This window comes from Rhinatrema bivittatum, chromosome 4 (assembly GCF_901001135.1).
Source record: "Rhinatrema bivittatum chromosome 4, aRhiBiv1.1, whole genome shotgun sequence".
Taxonomy (NCBI): domain Eukaryota; kingdom Metazoa; phylum Chordata; class Amphibia; order Gymnophiona; family Rhinatrematidae; genus Rhinatrema; species Rhinatrema bivittatum.
In genome coordinates this window covers 480240869-480260283 of record NC_042618.1, presented here as the reverse complement: position 1 = coordinate 480260283, position 19415 = coordinate 480240869, and the positions used below count along the sequence as shown (strand labels likewise).

The following is a 19415-nucleotide window of genomic DNA, read 5'->3' as shown; positions in this document are numbered from 1 at the left end:
TTTGTTCCATTTTTCCATGGTGAGTTGAATGGACTTGTTTATGGGGAGTAAAATTTGTATGTCGTCTGCATAGACGAAGTAGGTGAGGTTTGCCTCTGCAAGGTATTTGCATAGTGGGAGGAGGTAAATGTTAAAGAGGGTTGAGGATAGGGAAGAACCTTGTGGGACCCCATGTGTAAGGGGCACTTGAGAGGATTCAGATGAGTTTGTCTTGATGATGTAGGATCTGTTCGAGAGGTAGGATTTGAACCATTTGATTGTGGTGTCTTGAAGACCAATTTCTTTAAGTCTGGTGAGGAGTGTTCTGTGATTGATGGTGTCAAAGGCGGCTGATATATCAAGAAGTATCAGGAGGAACGATTTGCCTTTGTCGCGGCCTCTGAGGATGGTATCAGTGAGAGAGAGGAGGAGGGTTTCTGTGCTGAAGAATTTTCTGAAACCATGCTGTGCAGGCTGTAGAACATTATAGGTTTCAAGGTGGTCTGTAAGTTGATTGTTGACTGTTTTTTCGATGATTTTTGCTAGGAATGGGAGGTTAGAGACTGGTCTGTAGTTTGCTGGGTCTGATTTGTTGAGTTGAGGTTTTTTGATGATTGGTTTGATGATGGCGTTTTTGAGTTTTTCTGGGAAGATTCCTTGTTCTAGGGATAAGTTGATGATGTAGGTTATTGGTTTGACAATAATCTCTCTGATGAGTTTTAGGGTTTTGATGGGGATGGGGTCTAAGGGGTGGGATGCAGGGTTGGTTTTTTTGATGATAGGTTCAATTTCATGATCTCAGCATGAAGAAACATATCAATTCAATAATAAAAGATGGATTCTTCAAACTCCAGATTCTCAAAAAAATCAAACCACTGCTCTACGCCCAAGACTACTGAACATTACTCCAAGCACTGCTATTTTCCAAACTCGACTATTGTAATGCCCTATTCCTGGGCCTCCCATCCAATTCTCTCAGGCCACTGCAACTGCTCCAAAATGCAACGGCAAGATCACTCTCAAACACCAAAAGATCTGAACACATCTCACCAATCCTCAAAAACCTGCATTGGCTGCCCATCCCACACAGGATTCAATACAAAGTTCTAACCCTCATCCACAAAGCACTATACACTGAAATATTTGACTGGCTGAGCCCTGCCCTGCACTTTCAATCCACCCAGAGAACACTCCGCTCCACCAACATTGGACTCATTCCAACTCTCTCCCCAAAATGGCCCACCTAACCTCAACAAGGGACCGATCCCTAACAGTGGCAGGTCCAACATTCTGGAACAGTCTACCACCTCAACTCAGTCTTGACCCCACAACCCAATCATCCAAAAAGAAGCTTAAAACATGGCTCTTCAAAAAAGCATATCCAACAACCACCCATCACCCACCACCAACCACATTAAGATAAGCCCTCTTCCTCCACCAGCACACACATCACCCCCTTCCCACAACATCCCTCATACAACCACATAATCCTATATTGTGGTCAACTCCAACGACTCAAGGTTTCTTGTTACATATGTTACAAAGTTTTAATGTTTTTTCACTACCTCTGTTATAATTTATGACTCTCCACAGTCCAGTTGTTACTCATGTTACAAAGTTTCAATGTAAAATAAGAAATCTATGTTAATAGATTCCTCTGTTACTCTGTAAACCGGTGTGATATGTCTAATTGAACATTGGTATAGAAAAACAAACAAACAAATAAATAACAGAAACTAAGACCATGTCAGACTACATACAAGAGAATCTGGCAAAAGGCTTCATTCAGCCTTCCAAGTCTCCAGCTAGAGTGGGATTCTTTTTCGAGGGGAAAAAGGACGGTTCCCTCCGGCCGTGTTTAGATTACCGCGGCTTAAATGAAATTACCCAGAAAGACCGATACCCCTTGCCACTAATCTCTGAACTGTTTGACAGGCTCCAGGGGCCAAAATATTTTCCAAGTTGGACATGAGAGGGGCCTACAATCTGGTCTGGATATGCCAGGGTGATGAATGGAAAACCGCTTTTAACATCCGTGACAGCCATTTCGAATACCTGGTAATGCCTTTCGGCCTTTGTAACGCTCCAGCTGTGTTCCAGAATATGATGAATGAGGTATTCAGAGACATGCTCTACCAGTGCGTCGTAGTCTATCTGGATGACATCCTAGTATTCTCACGAGACCTCTAGAATCATCACCGAGATGTCTGCAACGTCCTTCAGCGCCTAAGGGACAATCGCTTGTATGCCAAGCTAGAGAAATGTTCCTTCAAACAAGAGACTGTTCCTTTTTTCAGTTATGTGGCTTGAGTCAGGGCTTCCAGATGGATCCCCAAAAGACCAAGAGTATCCAGGATTGGCCTAACCAACAGGCCTCAAGGCGCTCCGTAGATTCCTGAGGTTTACTAATTATTACCAGTCATTCATTCCACACTATTCTACACTGACCGCCCCTCTCACAGCCATGACCTGCGAGGGAGCCAACCCCTTGCAATGGTCGCCCGAAGCCCTGTTGGCTTTTCTCTAAGGACGCATTCCTTAGAGAACCATGCTTACACCACCCGGATCCCTGACGACCTTTCATCATCGAGGTTTACGCATCCGACATCGGAGTTGGTGCAGTCCTGAGCCAACATTCTACCAATCACACCTTGCATCTCTGCTCTTTCTTCTTTCGCCGCTTCTTACTGGTGGAGCGCAATTACGGAATTGGGGACAAAGAATTATTGGCAATTAAGCTCTCCTTTGAAGAGTGGCGCCCCTGGCTCGAGGGAGCTCAGCACCAGGTCACGGTATATACTGACCACAAGAACCTTGAGTACCTGCATCATGCACAATGCCTCAATCACCGGCAGGCCCGTTGGTCTCTCTTTTTTACTCGGTTCAATTTTGTGCTACGGTACCGGCCAGCCAACAAGAACATTCAAGCTGACGCTCTTTCCCAGCCCTTCACCACTGAGGATGTCCCGAATGTTCCGCATCACATCATCGATCCAGACAAAGTTCTTCTCTCCACCACGTTCACCGTACCACCTGGGAAAATGGTGGTTCCCCGTCCACTCCGTGGAAAGATCCTTCGATGGGCACACGATTCCCTACTAGCGGGCCACCCAGGTCAAGCCAGAACCCTTTCCTCACTCCAGAGGTTCTACTGGTGGCTGATCATGAAGAAGGACGCTCAAGCGTATGTGGAGTCATGCTCCAACTGTGCCCATCAGAAGCCGCTGATGGGTCGATCTTGGGGTCTCTTGCAGCCACTTCCTGTGCCCAGTGAATCATGGACACACATTGTCACTGATTTCATAGTGGATCTTCCTCCTTCCAGTGGCAATAACACCACTGGGTCACAGTGGACCAGTTTTAAAAAATGGCTCACTTTGTGGCTCTACCTGGCCTCCTTTCAGCACTGGAATTGGTGAGACTGTTCATCCACCATATATTCCGCCTCCATGGACTCCCGAGGCATATGCTCTGCAACCGGGGAGTGCAATTTACGGCCAGGTTCTGGAGGGCCTTATGTAAAAAATTTGATATTGCCTTGGACCTCACTTCGGCCTATCACCCGCAGGCCAATGGTCAGATGGAAAGGACAAATCAGACCTTGAAGCAGTTTCTCCGGGCATATGTAAACTCACGACAAAATGACTGGTCTGAGTTACTACCTTGGGCTGAGTTTGCCCTCAATTCTCATCTCTCTGCATCTACTGGGTCTTCACCCTTCCAAGTGGTATATGGATGTCAGCCCCTACCTCCACTTCTGCTACCTCTGACAGTGGCCTCTACTGTGGCGCAAGCCACTGCTCAAGAGTTGCATCAACTTTGGGACGACACTAAATGACTTCTACAACAAGCTTCTCAGAGGTCCAAGAAATACTATGATACCCATTAGGGATGTGAATCGTGTCCTCGATCGTCTTAACGATCGATTTCGGCTGGGAGGGGGAGGGAATCGTATTGTTGCCGTTTGGGGGGGTAAAATATCGTGAAAAATCGTTAAAAATCGTTAAAAATCGAAAAATCGAAAAATCGAAAAATCGAAAAACCGGCACATTAAAACCCCCTAAAACCCACCCCCGACCCTTTAAATTAAATCCCCCACCAAATAACTTAAATAACCTGCGGGTCCAGCGGCGGTCCGGAACGGCAGCGGTCCGGAACGGGCTCCTGCTCTGAATCTTGTCGTCTTCAGCCGGCGCCATTTTCCAAAATGGCGCCGAAAAATGGCGGCGGCCATAGACGAAAAAGATTGGACGGCAGGAGGTCCTTCCGGACCCCCGCTGGACTTTTGGCAAGTCTCGTGGGGGTCAGGAGGCCCCCCACAAGCTGGCCAAAAGTTCCTGGAGGTCCAGCGGGGGTCAGGGAGCGATTTCCCGCCGCGAATCGTTTTCGTACAGAAAATGGCGCCGGCCATACGCGTATGGCCGGCGCCATTTTCCGTACGGAAAATGGCGCCGGCAGGAGATCGACTGCAGGAGGTCGTTCAGCGAGGCACCGGAACCCTCGCTGAACGACCTCCTGCAGTCGATCTCCTGCCGGCGCCATTTTCCGTACGAAAACGATTCGCGGCGGGAAATCGCTCCCTGACCCCCGCTGGACCTCCAGGAACTTTTGGCCAGCTTGTGGGGGGCCTCCTGACCCCCACGAGACTTGCCAAAAGTCCAGCGGGGGTCCGGAAGGACCTCCTGCCGTCCAATCTTTTTCGTCTATGGCCGCCGCCATTTTCGGCGCCATTTTGGAAAATGGCGCCGGCTGAAGACGACAAGATTCAGAGCAGGAGCCCGTTCCGGACCGCTGCCGTTCCGGACCGCCGCTGGACCCGCAGGTTATTTAAGTTATTTGGGGGGGGGGGTTCGGGAGGGTGGGGGATTTAATTTAAAGGGTCGGGGGTGGGTTTTAGGGGGTTTTAGTGTGCCGGCTCACGATTCTAACGATTTATAACGATAAATCGTTAGAATCTGTATTGTATTGTGTTCCATAACGGTTTAAGACGATATTAAAATTATCGGACGATAATTTTAATCGTCCTAAAACGATTCACATCCCTAATACCCATCATCGAGCAGCTCCTCAATTCAGTCCTAGTGATAAAGTATGGCTTAGTACTCGATTTATTCATCTGAAACTACCTTCAGTTCGCTTTGCTCCCAGGAACATCGGGCCATTTCCCATACTTCGTTGTCTGGGCCCAGTGACATACAGCCTTTGCCTGCCCACAGCACTCAAGATACATAACGCCTTCCACGTCTCATTACTGAAACCTCTCATTCTATCCAAATTTTCCAAAAAGCCGCTTGAACCTCAGCCCCTGGCATCAGAGGAGGACATCACATATCAAGTTCAGGATGTCCTGGATGTACGGAAGCGAGGTAGACGATGGGAATACCTGATCTTGTGGGAGGGCTTTGGGCCTGAAGAGAATAGCTGGGAGCCTGCAGCCAAAATTCTTGATAAAGAATTGATCAAGCAGTTTCACACTTCTCACCCAAGAAAACCCAAACCCCCAGGGGGGAGGCCCTAAGAAGGGGGGTACTGTTATGCTCCATGGCCGCAGATGGCTGCGACCTCTGTTACTCACCTCCTTTTTTGCTACTTTGGCTTCGTTGGGCAAACCCGTGGCCTCTGCCAGCTACCGCCAGCCTTCCAGCCTCCGTTCCCGGGCTCACCTGAGCAGTATGGACACTGCCGACTGCCATCTTACCCTTGGGGTTCCCTAGGCGCACGCTCAAACTCCCCAACCTGCTTTAACCACGTCATGGCGGAAACCTTGGGGGCGGATGATGTCACTCAGCTCTGATATTTAAGCTCACCGGTCCAGACATCTGACAACTTGGCAACGAGTTCATGTTGCTGAATCTACCTACTCTCGCTTTACCACTTGTTCCGGTTCCTGCTTCCGTGGGGTACCCGCTCCTTGTGGGCCCTTCCTCGTCTCTTGGCTATCCATTCCTCGGAGAGCCTTCACCCAGACTCCTGCCTGCCTCGCTTCCCAAGGCTTTCTACGGAACTAGAGTAACCACACTGCGGACCAAGATTGTGATAGCTACTTTGGGATCCTCTCCGGTGTACCCCACTCTGCGGACCATTGCCGTGAAGAGCCCTTCCGGATCCACCCTGCTCGGTGGACCCGTGTCGTGATATCACCAGAGGAACCTTCGCCGGTGTACCCTGCTCTGCGGACCACTACCGTGACCTCCCACCGAGGAACCCTTTTGTGTACCATCTCTACAGATCCCGTGTAACTTCAGTGACTGTAACTATCACTTGGCACCCCCACTCCTCGGGAAGTGTCGCATCCTTTGCCTGACTCCTGTCCTCGGAGTTGAGTCTGATGCCAGCATCTGGCTGCACTGTCGCCCCGTGACCTGCCTCCAGGGGGGTCACCCTCTCCTTCTACTCTCTACCTCTGCTGTATAACATCTCGCAGCCGAGACTCCAACTCCCGACGATGAGGCTCAGTGGGGCTCCTACCCTGGGAAGTACCACCTCTCACCTCAGCCAAAGGGCCCACATACTTACAAATCCTAACAATTAGACATTAATTCATTATGCACATCCATTTCCTCAAGGTTCTGCATTAGAAGTAATCACGGAGATATTGGATGCCCGGCCAGGACCTCACAAAGTGCCAACAGAATTCCTAATGCAACTGGTTAGATTAGCATTGAAGAAAAATGTTTAATATTTCAAAGATAATTTTTTCAGCAAATTTCCAGAACAGAGATGGAAGCCATCATAGCCCCATCATTAGCAAATTTGTTCATGATGAAATTTGAAAAGTATGGATAAATAATTCACCATTTTCAACACAGATTTTTTTTCTGGAAAAGATTTATTGATGAGTTATTTATGTTGCGGTTTGGCAGTGAAGCAGAACTGAAGAGCTTTGGCGAATGGATCAATACCTACGATGAGAAAATTCAGTTCATGATGAAATACCATCTCAATAGCATTTCATTTTTTGACCTAAGAATATATAAAATAGCAGAAAAATTTTGAAACCACATTGCTTCGTAAAGACACAGATAGAAACACTTTTTTGCATTTCAACAATACACACCCAGTACCACTCAAGAGGAGCTTACCTGTTTCTCAGTTCTTGAGATACAGAAGAAATTGTTTAAACACAGGTATATATAAGCAATAATCTAGAGCATTAATTGGTAAACTGTAAGCACGTGGTTATCTGATGAAGTACATTAAGCAAGCCTTTAAGAGAGTTTTGTACAATGACCTGGAAGCATTGCTTTCAAGTAGATCTAAAGGGAATGATCCTGATATGTGTCATGAGATATTCTCCGATGTCAAAGAAAATAGCCAAAAGGATGTGTGATTGTTGGGTAATTATTCAGATGATACCAGGCTTTGAGAAGATGGGATTTTAGAATGGCATATTCATGTTCAAGACATTAATGTGAAACATTCTGTCCAGAATCATTACCTGAATTAAAAGAAAGAGGCACCTCCATTGTAGATGTTGGCAAACTGTATGGACATTATTAATGTGGTCACTGTGGGTTTTGTAATCAAACTCTACAAATCAAAGAGTTTGAATGCACACAAACCAGAAGGGTATATAAATTATATCATTTTACAACATGCACATCAACATATGTACTACATATTATTAAATGCCCATGCCAAAAGATGTATGTTGGAAAAACACAATAGACTCTACATTCTCACTTAGCTGAACATAAAAACCGTGTCCGCAATAAGAAACAAAATGCTCTTATTGAGCAACATTGCATATATAATTGACATGCAGTTGAAGATCTTAAGTGGTTCGCGATTGACCATGTTCCACAGCATCCAAGGGGAGGAGATAGAAATAGGAATTTATTAGGGACGTGGATTTGTTTAACATAAAAGTGCAAAATGCAACAAATATGGACAATTCATTTCATTTGATTCAGGGGTCCTGAATAAAACAAACCTTATTTGTTCAACTTGTATTAAACTAATTTATCGAGCCTATGCCCGAAGCCAGGGCCTCACCTAGAGCATAGGCCGAGGCCCAAAGAAGGTGCCTAGGCCTGAGCGTGATGCCAGCACCTTGGCCTCGGCCTAGATCTGAAGCCGGGGGCTCACTAGGGCACGGGCAGCTCTGCTTCAGTGCTCAGGCGGAAGCCAGGGCCTCGGCTGAGACTCCCAAAAATAAAAAAAAGAAAAACTTACCTGATTCATCCGGTATCCGACAAAGGCCAGGTCCCAATGACTGGGTCCCGATGCTGGGGTTGCAGCGTCAGGTCTTTGTCCATGCTCTGGCCTGGGCATCGAGACCTGGCTTCCGGGTCGGGTTGCGGCATGGGACCTGGGTCCAGGCCTGAGGCCCCAGTATGGCCTCAGGCCTGGGTCTGGGCTCTGGCATAGGAATTCGGATCGAGTCGCAGTGGCAAGCCCTGTCTCCAGCTTGACACCCCAGCATCGGGATTCTGCCTCTAGGTCTGGCTGCGATGTCAAGCCTGGGTCCAGGCCCTGTCCTAGGTTGAGACCCAGGCATTGGGACTCGGCCTTCAGGCCAAGCCCTGGCATTGAGCCTTGGTCTGGATTGAGGCCTCGGCGTCAGGATTTGGCTTCCCAAATGAGCCGAAGCACCAGGCCTAGGTTTTGGACTAGGCAAAAACATCGGTGATGAATAGGCCGAGGACAAGGTCGCGGTGACCTACCATGGCCTCCACCTATGCAAAGTCAAGGTTATTGCCTGAGTGTAGGCCTTGGGCCCGGGCCTCAGCTGAAGCCTCCACCTTGTGAGGCCGAGGTTTGCAGCACAGACCGTGACTCAGTTTACGCAAGGCCAAGGCTTCGACCTGGGTCTAGGCCTCACCGGCAGGTCCCATCGGACTGGGTAAGTGGGAGTCGGGGGGAATCCTGGCCTTGGCATTTTGAGTGGGAGGCCCCGTTTTTCGTTTATTGGTCCTTTTTTGATTATTTTTTTTTAAATGTTTGATTCGTTTTTTTTCTCATGAATGAAACAAATCAAGCATTCCGCAAAAAGAAATTTGTGGGGAAAAAAAACCTCCCAAAAATGAAAACACATTTTTTTCCCTTGCATACCCCTAGAATTTATACAGATTAGAACAAAAGTGGGTCTTCAGGTTGAAACTGAGGAAACAAATGGACTCTACAACAGCAGTGAGTAGAATACATTAGTATGATAGCAATCTCTTTTTCAAGGAAAATTTAGACAGTGATTTGCCTAAAACGTATTTAATAAAGATGTAAGTTGCCAGTGGTCAGGTTTTTGTATAAAAAGAAAAGGATAATGATCGGCTGAAGATATCTGAAGATAATGATTGGCTTACAATACGTCGATGGGGTGGCCAACTGGCTCCAGATTTTCAGGACAGGTTGATCCAGTCCTTGTTTTACTCCCCTGCACACAGGTACTTCTAGACTTGATTTTCTTAGGGACTGCAATAGGGAAATCAGAATAAGTCCCAGCATGCAAGGGGGTAAAACCAGGGCTGGATCCACCTGTCCTGAAAATCTGGAGCCAGTTGGCAACCCTATACATTGATCAAGAGTTAAGCTGTGACGTAAATTATCTTAGCAAGAACATTGGCCACATAGGCAGGTAAGGAACACGTCGCATGTGAGAGACCAATCTCCTTAGAAGTACAAAAACAAATGGGATTAGATCCATTTTAAAACTTTCCGTGAATATATAAACGCAATGTTATGCTGCGTTCCTTTTGAGCCAGTATGGCCTTATGGAATATACGAGAGGCTTCATCGATAGTGAATGTGACAAGTAAGCGTTTCTATTCAATATAATTTAAATTTAAACATCCGCTACTGACATATTATGTTGTCATTGCAGAAATTGCTTTATGCCCTGACACAGCTATTTCAGCGAAACGTTGGCAATGTCAGCATTTGTTTAAAATGTTTCCACATTAAGCAATCCGGAGTTGGTTGAAACATAAGAGAAAGTTATTGTATTTAGCAAGAAAAGTGTTCTTGCAACAAAATATAAGGGCGATATATGATATGATACAGACTTTCAGATACTTGAAAGGTTTTAATGATCCGAAGTCAACGACAAACCTTTTCCATCAGAAAAAAATCAGCAGAACCAGGGGTCACGATTTAAAACTCCAGGGAGGAAGACTCAGAACCAATGTCAGGAAGTATTTCTTCACTGAAAGGGTGGTAGACACCTGGAACGCCCTTCCGGAGGAAGTGGTGAAGACCAAAACTGTGAAGGATTTCAAAGGGGCATGGGATAAACACTGTGGATCCATAAAATCTAGAAGATGTGAATGAGGAGAAGAGGCTTGGGGGTGGCTTGCAGGAATGACGGCTACTACCTGGTGATTAATACCCTTATTCAATAAACATACACAAGGTTAATGCGACTCCAACATTGCTCTATGCTTCAACGGCAAGAGAAAATATGGAAAAAAGGATTTGCATTCACAAATAAGCGGGGGAGTAGCTTGCTTGTTGCGGCGGTTACTACCCCAAACCAAATAAGCCTGATACTTCACTTGGAATACATATATAGCGCAGCTCACTGCTTCAACAGCAGGGGGAATGAAGATAAGAGGATTTATATTCAGACAGCAACTAACAAGGACTGAATTTCACAGGCTGGGTAAACAAATAAGAGTGGGAGTAGCTTGCTTATTGCGGCGGTTACTACCCCGAATCAATTAAGCCTGATACTTCACTTGGAATACATATCCAGCGCAGCTCACTGCTTCAAGAGCAGGGAGGATGAAGAAGAGAGGATTTATATTCAGACAACAACCAACACGGACTGAATTGCACAGGTGGGTAAACATGCGTGGGAGTAGCTTGCTTATTGCGGTACTTACTACCACTAACCAATCAAATTGGATATGGTACTTTACTTTGTTGCAGCTCCAGCACTGCTCTCTGCATCAATGGCATGGGGGAAGGGAATTAGAACCAAAAAGTTAACAATAAGGGCCAAGAGTAACAGATAAGTATCTGAAAAATAAGTGTGAAAGCTTGCTGGCAGGCTAGATGGGCCATTTGGTCTTCTTCTGCCATCATTTCTATGTTTCTATGTTTCAATATTTTGAGAATATTTTAAAGACATGAATCATGATGATCGAGACACTGAACATAAAAAACACACTAAACAAGAAATAAAAAGCAAATTTAGCATGATAATAAAAACGAGGTGATTCAGACCTTAACGTTTCCTCTCAGTACTGAGGTTTTGTCTTCTAATATAACAAGAACATAGCAATTATAAAAGAGCAGTACAGGAATCCTATTGCTGGATTTAATATTTCCTCCTGATTTCCCTCAATGTTGTTTACGTAACTTACATGTTAACCATCTAAATGGCTTTAAATATTGACCTTGAATGTTTTCTTATGCAAATCTTTTCTGAAAATTCACTAAATATCACATTCTCACAAAAACATTCTCCAGAGACTTTCTGATGTGAAGCACTGAAAAAGCAGCAAAACTAAGTGACCTCTTTTGTGGGACGTTTGTGGGCTTCTTCAGAAGACCATTTTCCATTAAAATGTATTGTGAACTATTTGGATAAAATACATTTTGAAGGGAGGAATGACCCCTACTTCATTTACCTGAGAGAAGCACTTAGCAGCCCTGGTGGTCTGCATCTTTGACTGCTCATATTTTCAGTGTAAAGATATTTTCTCTGTCTTCATTCCATTCATTTTTTTCCTACTCTTTCTGTGTTTGTCAGATTAACACATTCTGCTTCTAGGAGTCGGATACAGCACCTTAACAACGTGGGAATAACTGTGGCCCTCACCCCTACATAACACAGCAAATCCCAACATAACCTACTCCAATTTGCAAAGCAGATTCACTTGTGTAACTCCGCGTGGAAAACGATTGCACCGGATTTGCTCATTGCACACTCAGCCCTTGCTGTTTGATGCACATACGTGCTTTTTTGGGAAAGTTTGCATGCATATGTTTGATTTTTAAAATGTGTACATGGAAGTGCAAGCCTCTTCCCATGTGCATCCCAGCAATGCCTCTGCTCACTCCGTGAGCCTATGTGTGTAAGTTCATCCCCTGATCAGGAGGGCAGATTTGAGAGAGTATTTCTGTGCTTAAAATCCTGTTTTACCTGTAGAAGTCCATTTGAACATTACCCTCTCTCGGCCAGGTTTTCAGAAACATTTATCTGCATAAAATCTGGTTATACATGCGTAAACGGGCTTTTGAAGATTGCCCGGGAGGGCATTGTGCACATAGAAGTACGCACGTAACTCGCACACACAAGAAAGAGGCATTCCGGGCAGTGCAGTTGGGGCAGGGAAATCATTTCTGTGCATGCTTGTGGTGTTCATAATTAAGCACGTAAACATGCGTGTGCACACTTAGCTCACACCTGCTCTGGAGGAGGAGGAAGTCAGGCGAGCTTTCAGGGCACAGCCCCTGATTTTCAAAGTGAAACATCAGGCTAAAGTCTGTGAGTAATTTCTGCTCACTGAGACCTTAGCCCTTTGCGCGCAGTGGCAAAGGTGAGCTCTACTGTGCGCTGGCGTGGTTGACACCTTCACATGGGAATATGCCAGACTGAGAACCGAACTCTGTTTGCAGGTAAAGATAAAAGTGGCCATGGACTTGTCAAATCTTGTCATCTATACGAAAGCACAGAAATTTAAAAGCTTTGAAAAGTCAAAGGAATTTCAGAAGGCTTACGAGAATAATTCTATTGGAGAGACTCGTGCTCAAAAGTTAGCAAAACACTCAGGTATGTTCCTGGCCTTGTTTTTGCCAGAAATACACAATGGAGGAAATATCTATAACATAATATTAACCAATAATATTACATATTCTGGCTATCTATAGATTTTGAAATTTTAGGGTTGATACCTATGTTTTGAAATATTCCTCTATTTATTTGTATATTGAGCGATTTTTGCATAATTCAGCAGATATTTTACTCCCATTCATATTGCTGTATTTTCTACTGTGGTCGTCTTGTCTCTGGTTTGTTGCTAGGCCCCCAAAAAATGCATTTGTATTTTCTGCTTGCATAAACTTGTTTCTTTTAATAATGTCCACTTTTCTTCTTCTAGCCATTGATTTTCTCGGCCACACTATGAGGTTTATCACAAGAATCTACCCTAGAGGAACAAGAACAACTTCTTCAAATTATAACCCTCAAGATTTCTGGAATGTGGGATGTCAAATGGGTATGCGGGCTGCTAATTACATTGTTTCCATGCATGGACAAGGGAGGTAGGGATGCTGGAGTGATGTGATGCATTGATGCATGGGGGTGCTGCATATGTGTGCTGCTAATTACATTGTTTCCATGCATGGACAAGGGAGGTAGAGATGCTGATGCATTGATGCATGGGGGTGCTGGGTATGCGGGCTGCTAATTACATTGTTTCCATGCATGGACAAGGGAGGTAGGGATGCTGGAGTGATGTGATGCATCGATGCATGGGGGGTGCTGCATATGTGTGCTGCTAATTACATTGTTTCCATGCATGGACAAGGGAGGTAGGGATGCTGGAGTGATGTGATGCATCGATGCATGGGGGTGCTGCATATGTGTGCTGCTAATTACATTGTTCCATGCATGGACAAGGGAGGTAGAGATGCTGATGCATTGATGCATGGGGGTGCTGGGTATGCGGGCTGCTAATTACATTGTTTCCATGCATGGACAAGGGAGGGTAGGGATGCTGGAGTGATGTGATGCATCGATGCATGGGGGTGCTGCATATGTGTGCTGCTAATTACATTGTTTCCATGCATAGACAAGGGAGGTAGGGATGCTGGAGTGATGTGATGCATTGATGCATGGGGGTGCTGCATATGTGTGCTGCTAATTACATTGTTTCCATGCATGGACAAGGGAGGTAGGGATGCTGGAGTGATGTGATGCATCGATGCATGGGGGTGCTGCATATGTGTGCTGCTAATTACATTGTTTCCATGCATGGACAAGGGAGGTAGGGATGCTGGAGTGATGTGATGCATCGATGCATGGGGGTGCTGCATATGTGTGCTGCTAATTACATTGTTTCCATGCATGGACAAGGGAGGTAGAGATGCTGATGCATTGATGCATGGGGGTGCTGGGTATGTGGGCTGCTAATTACATTGTTTCCATGCATGGACAAGGGAGGTAGGGATGCTGGAGTGATGTGATGCATCGATGCATGGGGGTGCTGCATATGTGTGCTGCTAATTACATTGTTTCCATGCATGGACAAGGGAGGTAGGGATGCTGCAGTGATGTGATGCATCGATGCATGGGGGTGCTGCATATGTGTGCTGCTAATTACATTGTTTCCATGCATGGACAAGGGAGGTAGAGATGCTGATGCATTGATGCATGGGGGTGCTGGGTATGCGGGCTGCTAATTACATTGTTTCCATGCATGGACAAGGGAGGTAGGGATGCTGGAGTGATGTGATGCATTGATGCATGGGGGTGCTGCATATGTGTGCTGCTAATTACATTGTTTCCATGCATGGACAAGGGAGGTAGAGATGCTGATGCATTGATGCATGGGGGTGCTGGGTATGCGGGCTGCTAATTACATTGTTTCCATGCATGGACAAGGGAGGTAGGGATGCTGGAGTGATGTGATGCATCGATGCATGGGGGTGCTGCATATGTGTGCTGCTAATTACATTGTTTCCATGCATAGACAAGGGAGGTAGGGATGCTGGAGTGATGTGATGCATCGATGCATGGGGGTGCTGCATATGTGTGCTGCTAATTACATTGTTTCCATGCATGGACAAGGGAGGTACGGATGCTGGAGTGATGTGATGCATCGATGCATGGGGGTGCTGCATATGTGTGCTGCTAATTACATTGTTTCCATGCATGGACAAGGGAGGTAGAAATGCTGATGCATCGATGCATGGGGATGCTGGGTATGCCTCCTGCTAATTACATTGTTTCCATGCATGGACAAGGGAGGTACGGATGCTGGAGTGACTGCATCGATGCATGGGGGTGCTGCATATGTGTGCTGCTAATTACATTGTTTCCATGCATGGACAAGGGAGGTAGGGATGCTGGAGTGATGTGCTGCATTGATGCATGAGGGCACTGGGTATGAGTGCTGCTAATTACATTGTTTCCATGCATGAACATAGGCGGTAGGGATGCTAGAGTGACGTGAATCACTGATGCATTGGGCAATGTGCATAGGTGCTGGAAGTTGGGATGCTAGGCTTACATTATGCTTGAACACACTGTGTCTGGGCAGAGGATGTTGGGTTACTGTGGGTGATGTGATACGTGGTGGGGGGGGGGCTGTGCCTGTGTGTAGGGTTGGGTATTCAGGGATGATGTGATGATGAAGGTGTTTTGCATGGGTGTGGGAGGTTAGGATACTGGGGTGATGTGGCTATGTTGGCACTGTGCATGGGCCTCAGAAGTAGGAATGTTAGGGTATGTGATGCATGGGGCACTGTATCTATATGCATGAGATTGAATACTAGGATGGATGATGCATGGGTCGCTATGCCTGGGAACAGGAGGTTGGGATGCCAGGGTAACTTGATGTGTATGGATGCTGTGACTAGGAACGGGAGAGTGGGATGTAGATGATGATACATAGGATTACTGTGCATGGGCGCCAATGGTAGGGATGTTGGGGTGACTCGATGCATTCAGACACTGTGCATGGGTGTAGGAGGTTGGGATATTGGGGTGATGTGATATATAGCATGGGTGTTAGAGAGTAGGATGATGTGATATATGGGGGTCATACATAGGAGATTAGTATGATGTATTGATTTGGGAGCGGGAGGTTGAGATGTAGGGGTGCCGTATATCTGTGTAGTGCAGTATTTGGCAGCAATTTATCTGCAGCAGAGCAGATAAAGTGATGTACTCATCTGTCCCAGGACAGAGTGGAGAGAGATTGCATTAGATGACAGAGGGGTTAAAGGGGCTCTTAGGGAAGATAAGGCCATTGCAGAAAGACTAAATGAATTCTTTGCTTCCATGTTTACTAATGAGGATGTTGGGGAGATACCAGTTCCGGAGATGGTTTTCAGGGGTGATGAGTCAGACGAACTGAACAAAATCACTGTGAACCTGGAAGATTAGTAGGCCAGATTGACACACTAAAGAGCAGCAAATCACCTGGACCGGATGGTATACATCCTAGGGTACTGAAGGAAATAAAAAATGAAATTTCTGATCTATTAATTAAAATTTGTAACCTATCATTAAAATCATCCATTGTACCTGAAGACTGGAGGGTGGCCAATGCAACCCCAATATTTAAAAAAGGCTCCAGGGGCGATCCGGGTAACTATAGACCAGTGAGCCTGACTTCAGTGCCGGAAAAAATAGTGGAAACTATTCTCAAGATCAAAATCATAGAGCATATAGAAAGACATGATTTAATGGAACACAGTCAACATGGATTTACCCAAGGGAAGTCTTGCCTAACAAATCTGCTTCATTTTTTTGAAGGGGTTAATAAACATGTGGATAAAGGTGAATCGGTAGATATAGTGTATTTGGATTTTCAGAAGGCGTTTGACAAAGACCCTCATGAGAGGCTTCTACGAAAACTAAAAAGTCATGGGATAGGAGGCGATGTCCTTTCGTGGATTACAAGCTGGTTAAAAGACAGGAAACAGAGAGTAGGATTAAATGGTCAATTTTCTCAGTGGAAAAGGGTAAACAGTGGAGTGCCTCAGGGATCTGTACTTGGACCGGTGCTTTTCATTATATTTTTTTTTTTATTTTTTTTAAGTTTTTTTTTTATATACCAACATTCAAGACAGAAGTCCCATCATGCTGGTTCACAAAGAACAGGGGTGTAAATATAATAAACATTACAATTTGAACTATAGTGCAGAAAAGCAGAAAAGCAGTTACATGTAACAGGGAAACAATAACTTGGATTAAGAAGGAAAAAGAAGATCAGATAATTATATATGTAAATAATAACATTGTAAGAGGTGGCTGTTAATGCTATAACTAGCGAAGCGTGATGGTTGAAGGGAGTTAAGTGATATTGGAGTTAGGAAAGGAAAACGATGAGTGAGGTTATCAAATTTGCGGATCAAACAAAATTATTCAGAGTAGTTAAATCACAAGTGGACTGTGATACATTATAGGAGGACCTTGCAAGACTGGGAGATTGGGCATCCAAATGGCAGATGAAATTTAATGTGGACAAGTGCAAGGTGTTAAATATAGGAAAAAATAACCCATACTGTAGTTACACGATGTTAGGGTCCATATTAGGAGCTACCACCCAGGAAAAAGATCTAGGCGTCATAGTGGATAATACTTTGAAATCATCAGCTCAGTTTGCTGCAGCAGTCAAAAAAGAAAACAGAATGTTAGGAATTATTAGGAAAGGAATCGTTAATAAAACGGAAAATGTCATAATGCCTCTATATCACTCCATGGTGAGACCGCACCTTGAATACTGTGTACAATTCTGGTCGCCACATCTCAAGATATAGTTGCGATGGAGAAGGTACAGAGAAGGGCAACTAAGATGATAAAGGGGATGGAACAGCTCCCCTATGAGGAAGGGCTGAAGAGGTTAGGGCTGTTCAGCTTGGAGAAGAGACGGCTGAGTGGGGATATGTTAGAGGTCTTTAAGATCATGAGAGGTCTTGAATGAGTAGATGTGACTCGGTTATTTACACTTTCGAATAATAGAAGGACTAGGGGGCATTCCATGAAGTTAGCATGTGGCACATTTAAGACTAATTGGAGAAAATTCTTTTTCATTCAACGCACAATAAAGCTCTGGAATTTGTTGCCAGAGGATGTGGTTAGTGCAATTAGTGTAGCTGGGTTCAAAAAAGGTTTGGATAAGTTCTTGGAGGAGAAGTCCATTAACGGCTATTAATCAAGTTGACTTGGGAAATAGCCACTAGGGATGAGATTCGTTTTTTGACGATTTAAAATATCGTCCGATATATTTTAAATCGTCAAAAATCATTAGAGCCGATATTTAATAGGAATTCCCCCGATTTATCGTCAAAAAACGTAAATCGGGGGAAGGGGGAGGGGAAGGGGGAGGGCGGGAAAACCGGCACACTAAAACAACCCTAAAACCCACCCCGACCCTTTAAAATAAATCCCCCCCCTCCCGAACCCCCCCAAAATGCCTTAAATTACCTGGGGTCCAGTGGGGGGGTCCCAGTGTGATCTTTTACTCTCGGGCCTCCGGTGCATTGTAGAAATGGCGCCGGCGCAACCTTTGCCCTGTCATATGACAGGGCAAAGGTAGCGCCGGCGCCATTTTGTTTTTTGTCCCCCAATGTCAGAAGCATAGGAGATCGCTCCCGGACCCCCGCTGGATCCCCAGGGACTTTTGGCCAGCTTGGGGGGGCCTCCTGACCCCCACAAGACTTGCCAAAAGTCCAGCGGGGGTCCGGGAACGACCTCCTAAACTCGAATCCTTTTGCCGTACGGCAAAATGGCGCCGACCATACGGCAAAACGATTCGAGTTTAGGAGGTCATTCCCGTACCCCCGCTGGACTTTTGGCAAGTCTTGTGGGGGTCAGGAGGCCCCCCCAAGCTGGCCAAAAGTCCCTGGGGGTCCAGCGGGGGTCTGGGAGCGATCTCCTACGCTCCTGACGTCGGGGGGACAAAAAAACAAAATGGCGCCGGCAAAGGCAAAGGTAGTGCCGGCGCCATTTCTACAACGCACAGGAAGCCCGAGAGTAAAAGATCACACCGGGACCCTTCCTCTGGACCCCAGGTAATTTAAGGCATTTTGGGGGGGTTCGGGAGGGTGGGGGATTTATTTTAAAGGGTCGGGGTGGGTTTTAGGGATGTTTTAGTGTGCCAGTTTTCCCGCCCTCCCCCGATTTACGATTTACACGATATTTTAAAAAACAAAACCGCGATGATAAGATTCCCTCCCCCCCCCCCCAGCTGAAATCGATCGTTAAGACGATCGATCACACGATTCACATCTCTAATAGCCACTGCTATTAATTGCATCAGTAGCATGGGATCTTCTTAGTGTTTGGGTAATTGCCAGGTTCTTGTGGCCTGGTTTGGCCTCTGTTGGAAACAGGATGCTGGGCTTGATGGACCCTTGGTCTGACCCAACATGGGCGATTTTTGAACACGTCTCTGCTTAATAAACATTTGGAAAAAGATCAGGCATCTATTGTTTGTGTTTATCCTTACGGCTATCATAGATCGCCTACCTCTTTGTCTTATAGGGAACAGGACTGGATTTAAGATGTCGGTGCTCTTACGCAGATTGCTACACTTCACCCCTTTGTATCTGTGCCGGCAGATGGCCCTAAAGCAAACTGAAGCAGGCTTCTTTTTAGCGTGAATATTTGGTGCCTTCAAAATTTGGTGATATAGGTAGTTGTCAATGTTGCTCATATTTGTGTAATCACTGGGCGGGATAGAACCCATAGACTGGAGCCAGGGGCAGATAGAAATAAAATGGACCCTATCTGCAACCAGTTCTTCATGGAGAGCTTTTCA

The 19415-nt window shown here is 45.6% G+C and overlaps 1 protein-coding gene across 2 annotated transcripts in view; it reads left to right on the top strand.

The window, feature by feature from the left end:
- Positions 1 to 19415, top strand: part of PLCZ1 (phospholipase C zeta 1) — a 180275-nt gene that overhangs the window by 85900 nt on the left and 74960 nt on the right. For both annotated transcript variants that reach the window (XM_029597339.1, XM_029597340.1), the window contains 2 exons: positions 12541 to 12694; positions 13023 to 13139. In XM_029597339.1, coding sequence (XP_029453199.1) covers positions 12541 to 12694; positions 13023 to 13139 — 271 coding nt within the window. The remainder of the gene's footprint in view (positions 1 to 12540; positions 12695 to 13022; positions 13140 to 19415) is intronic.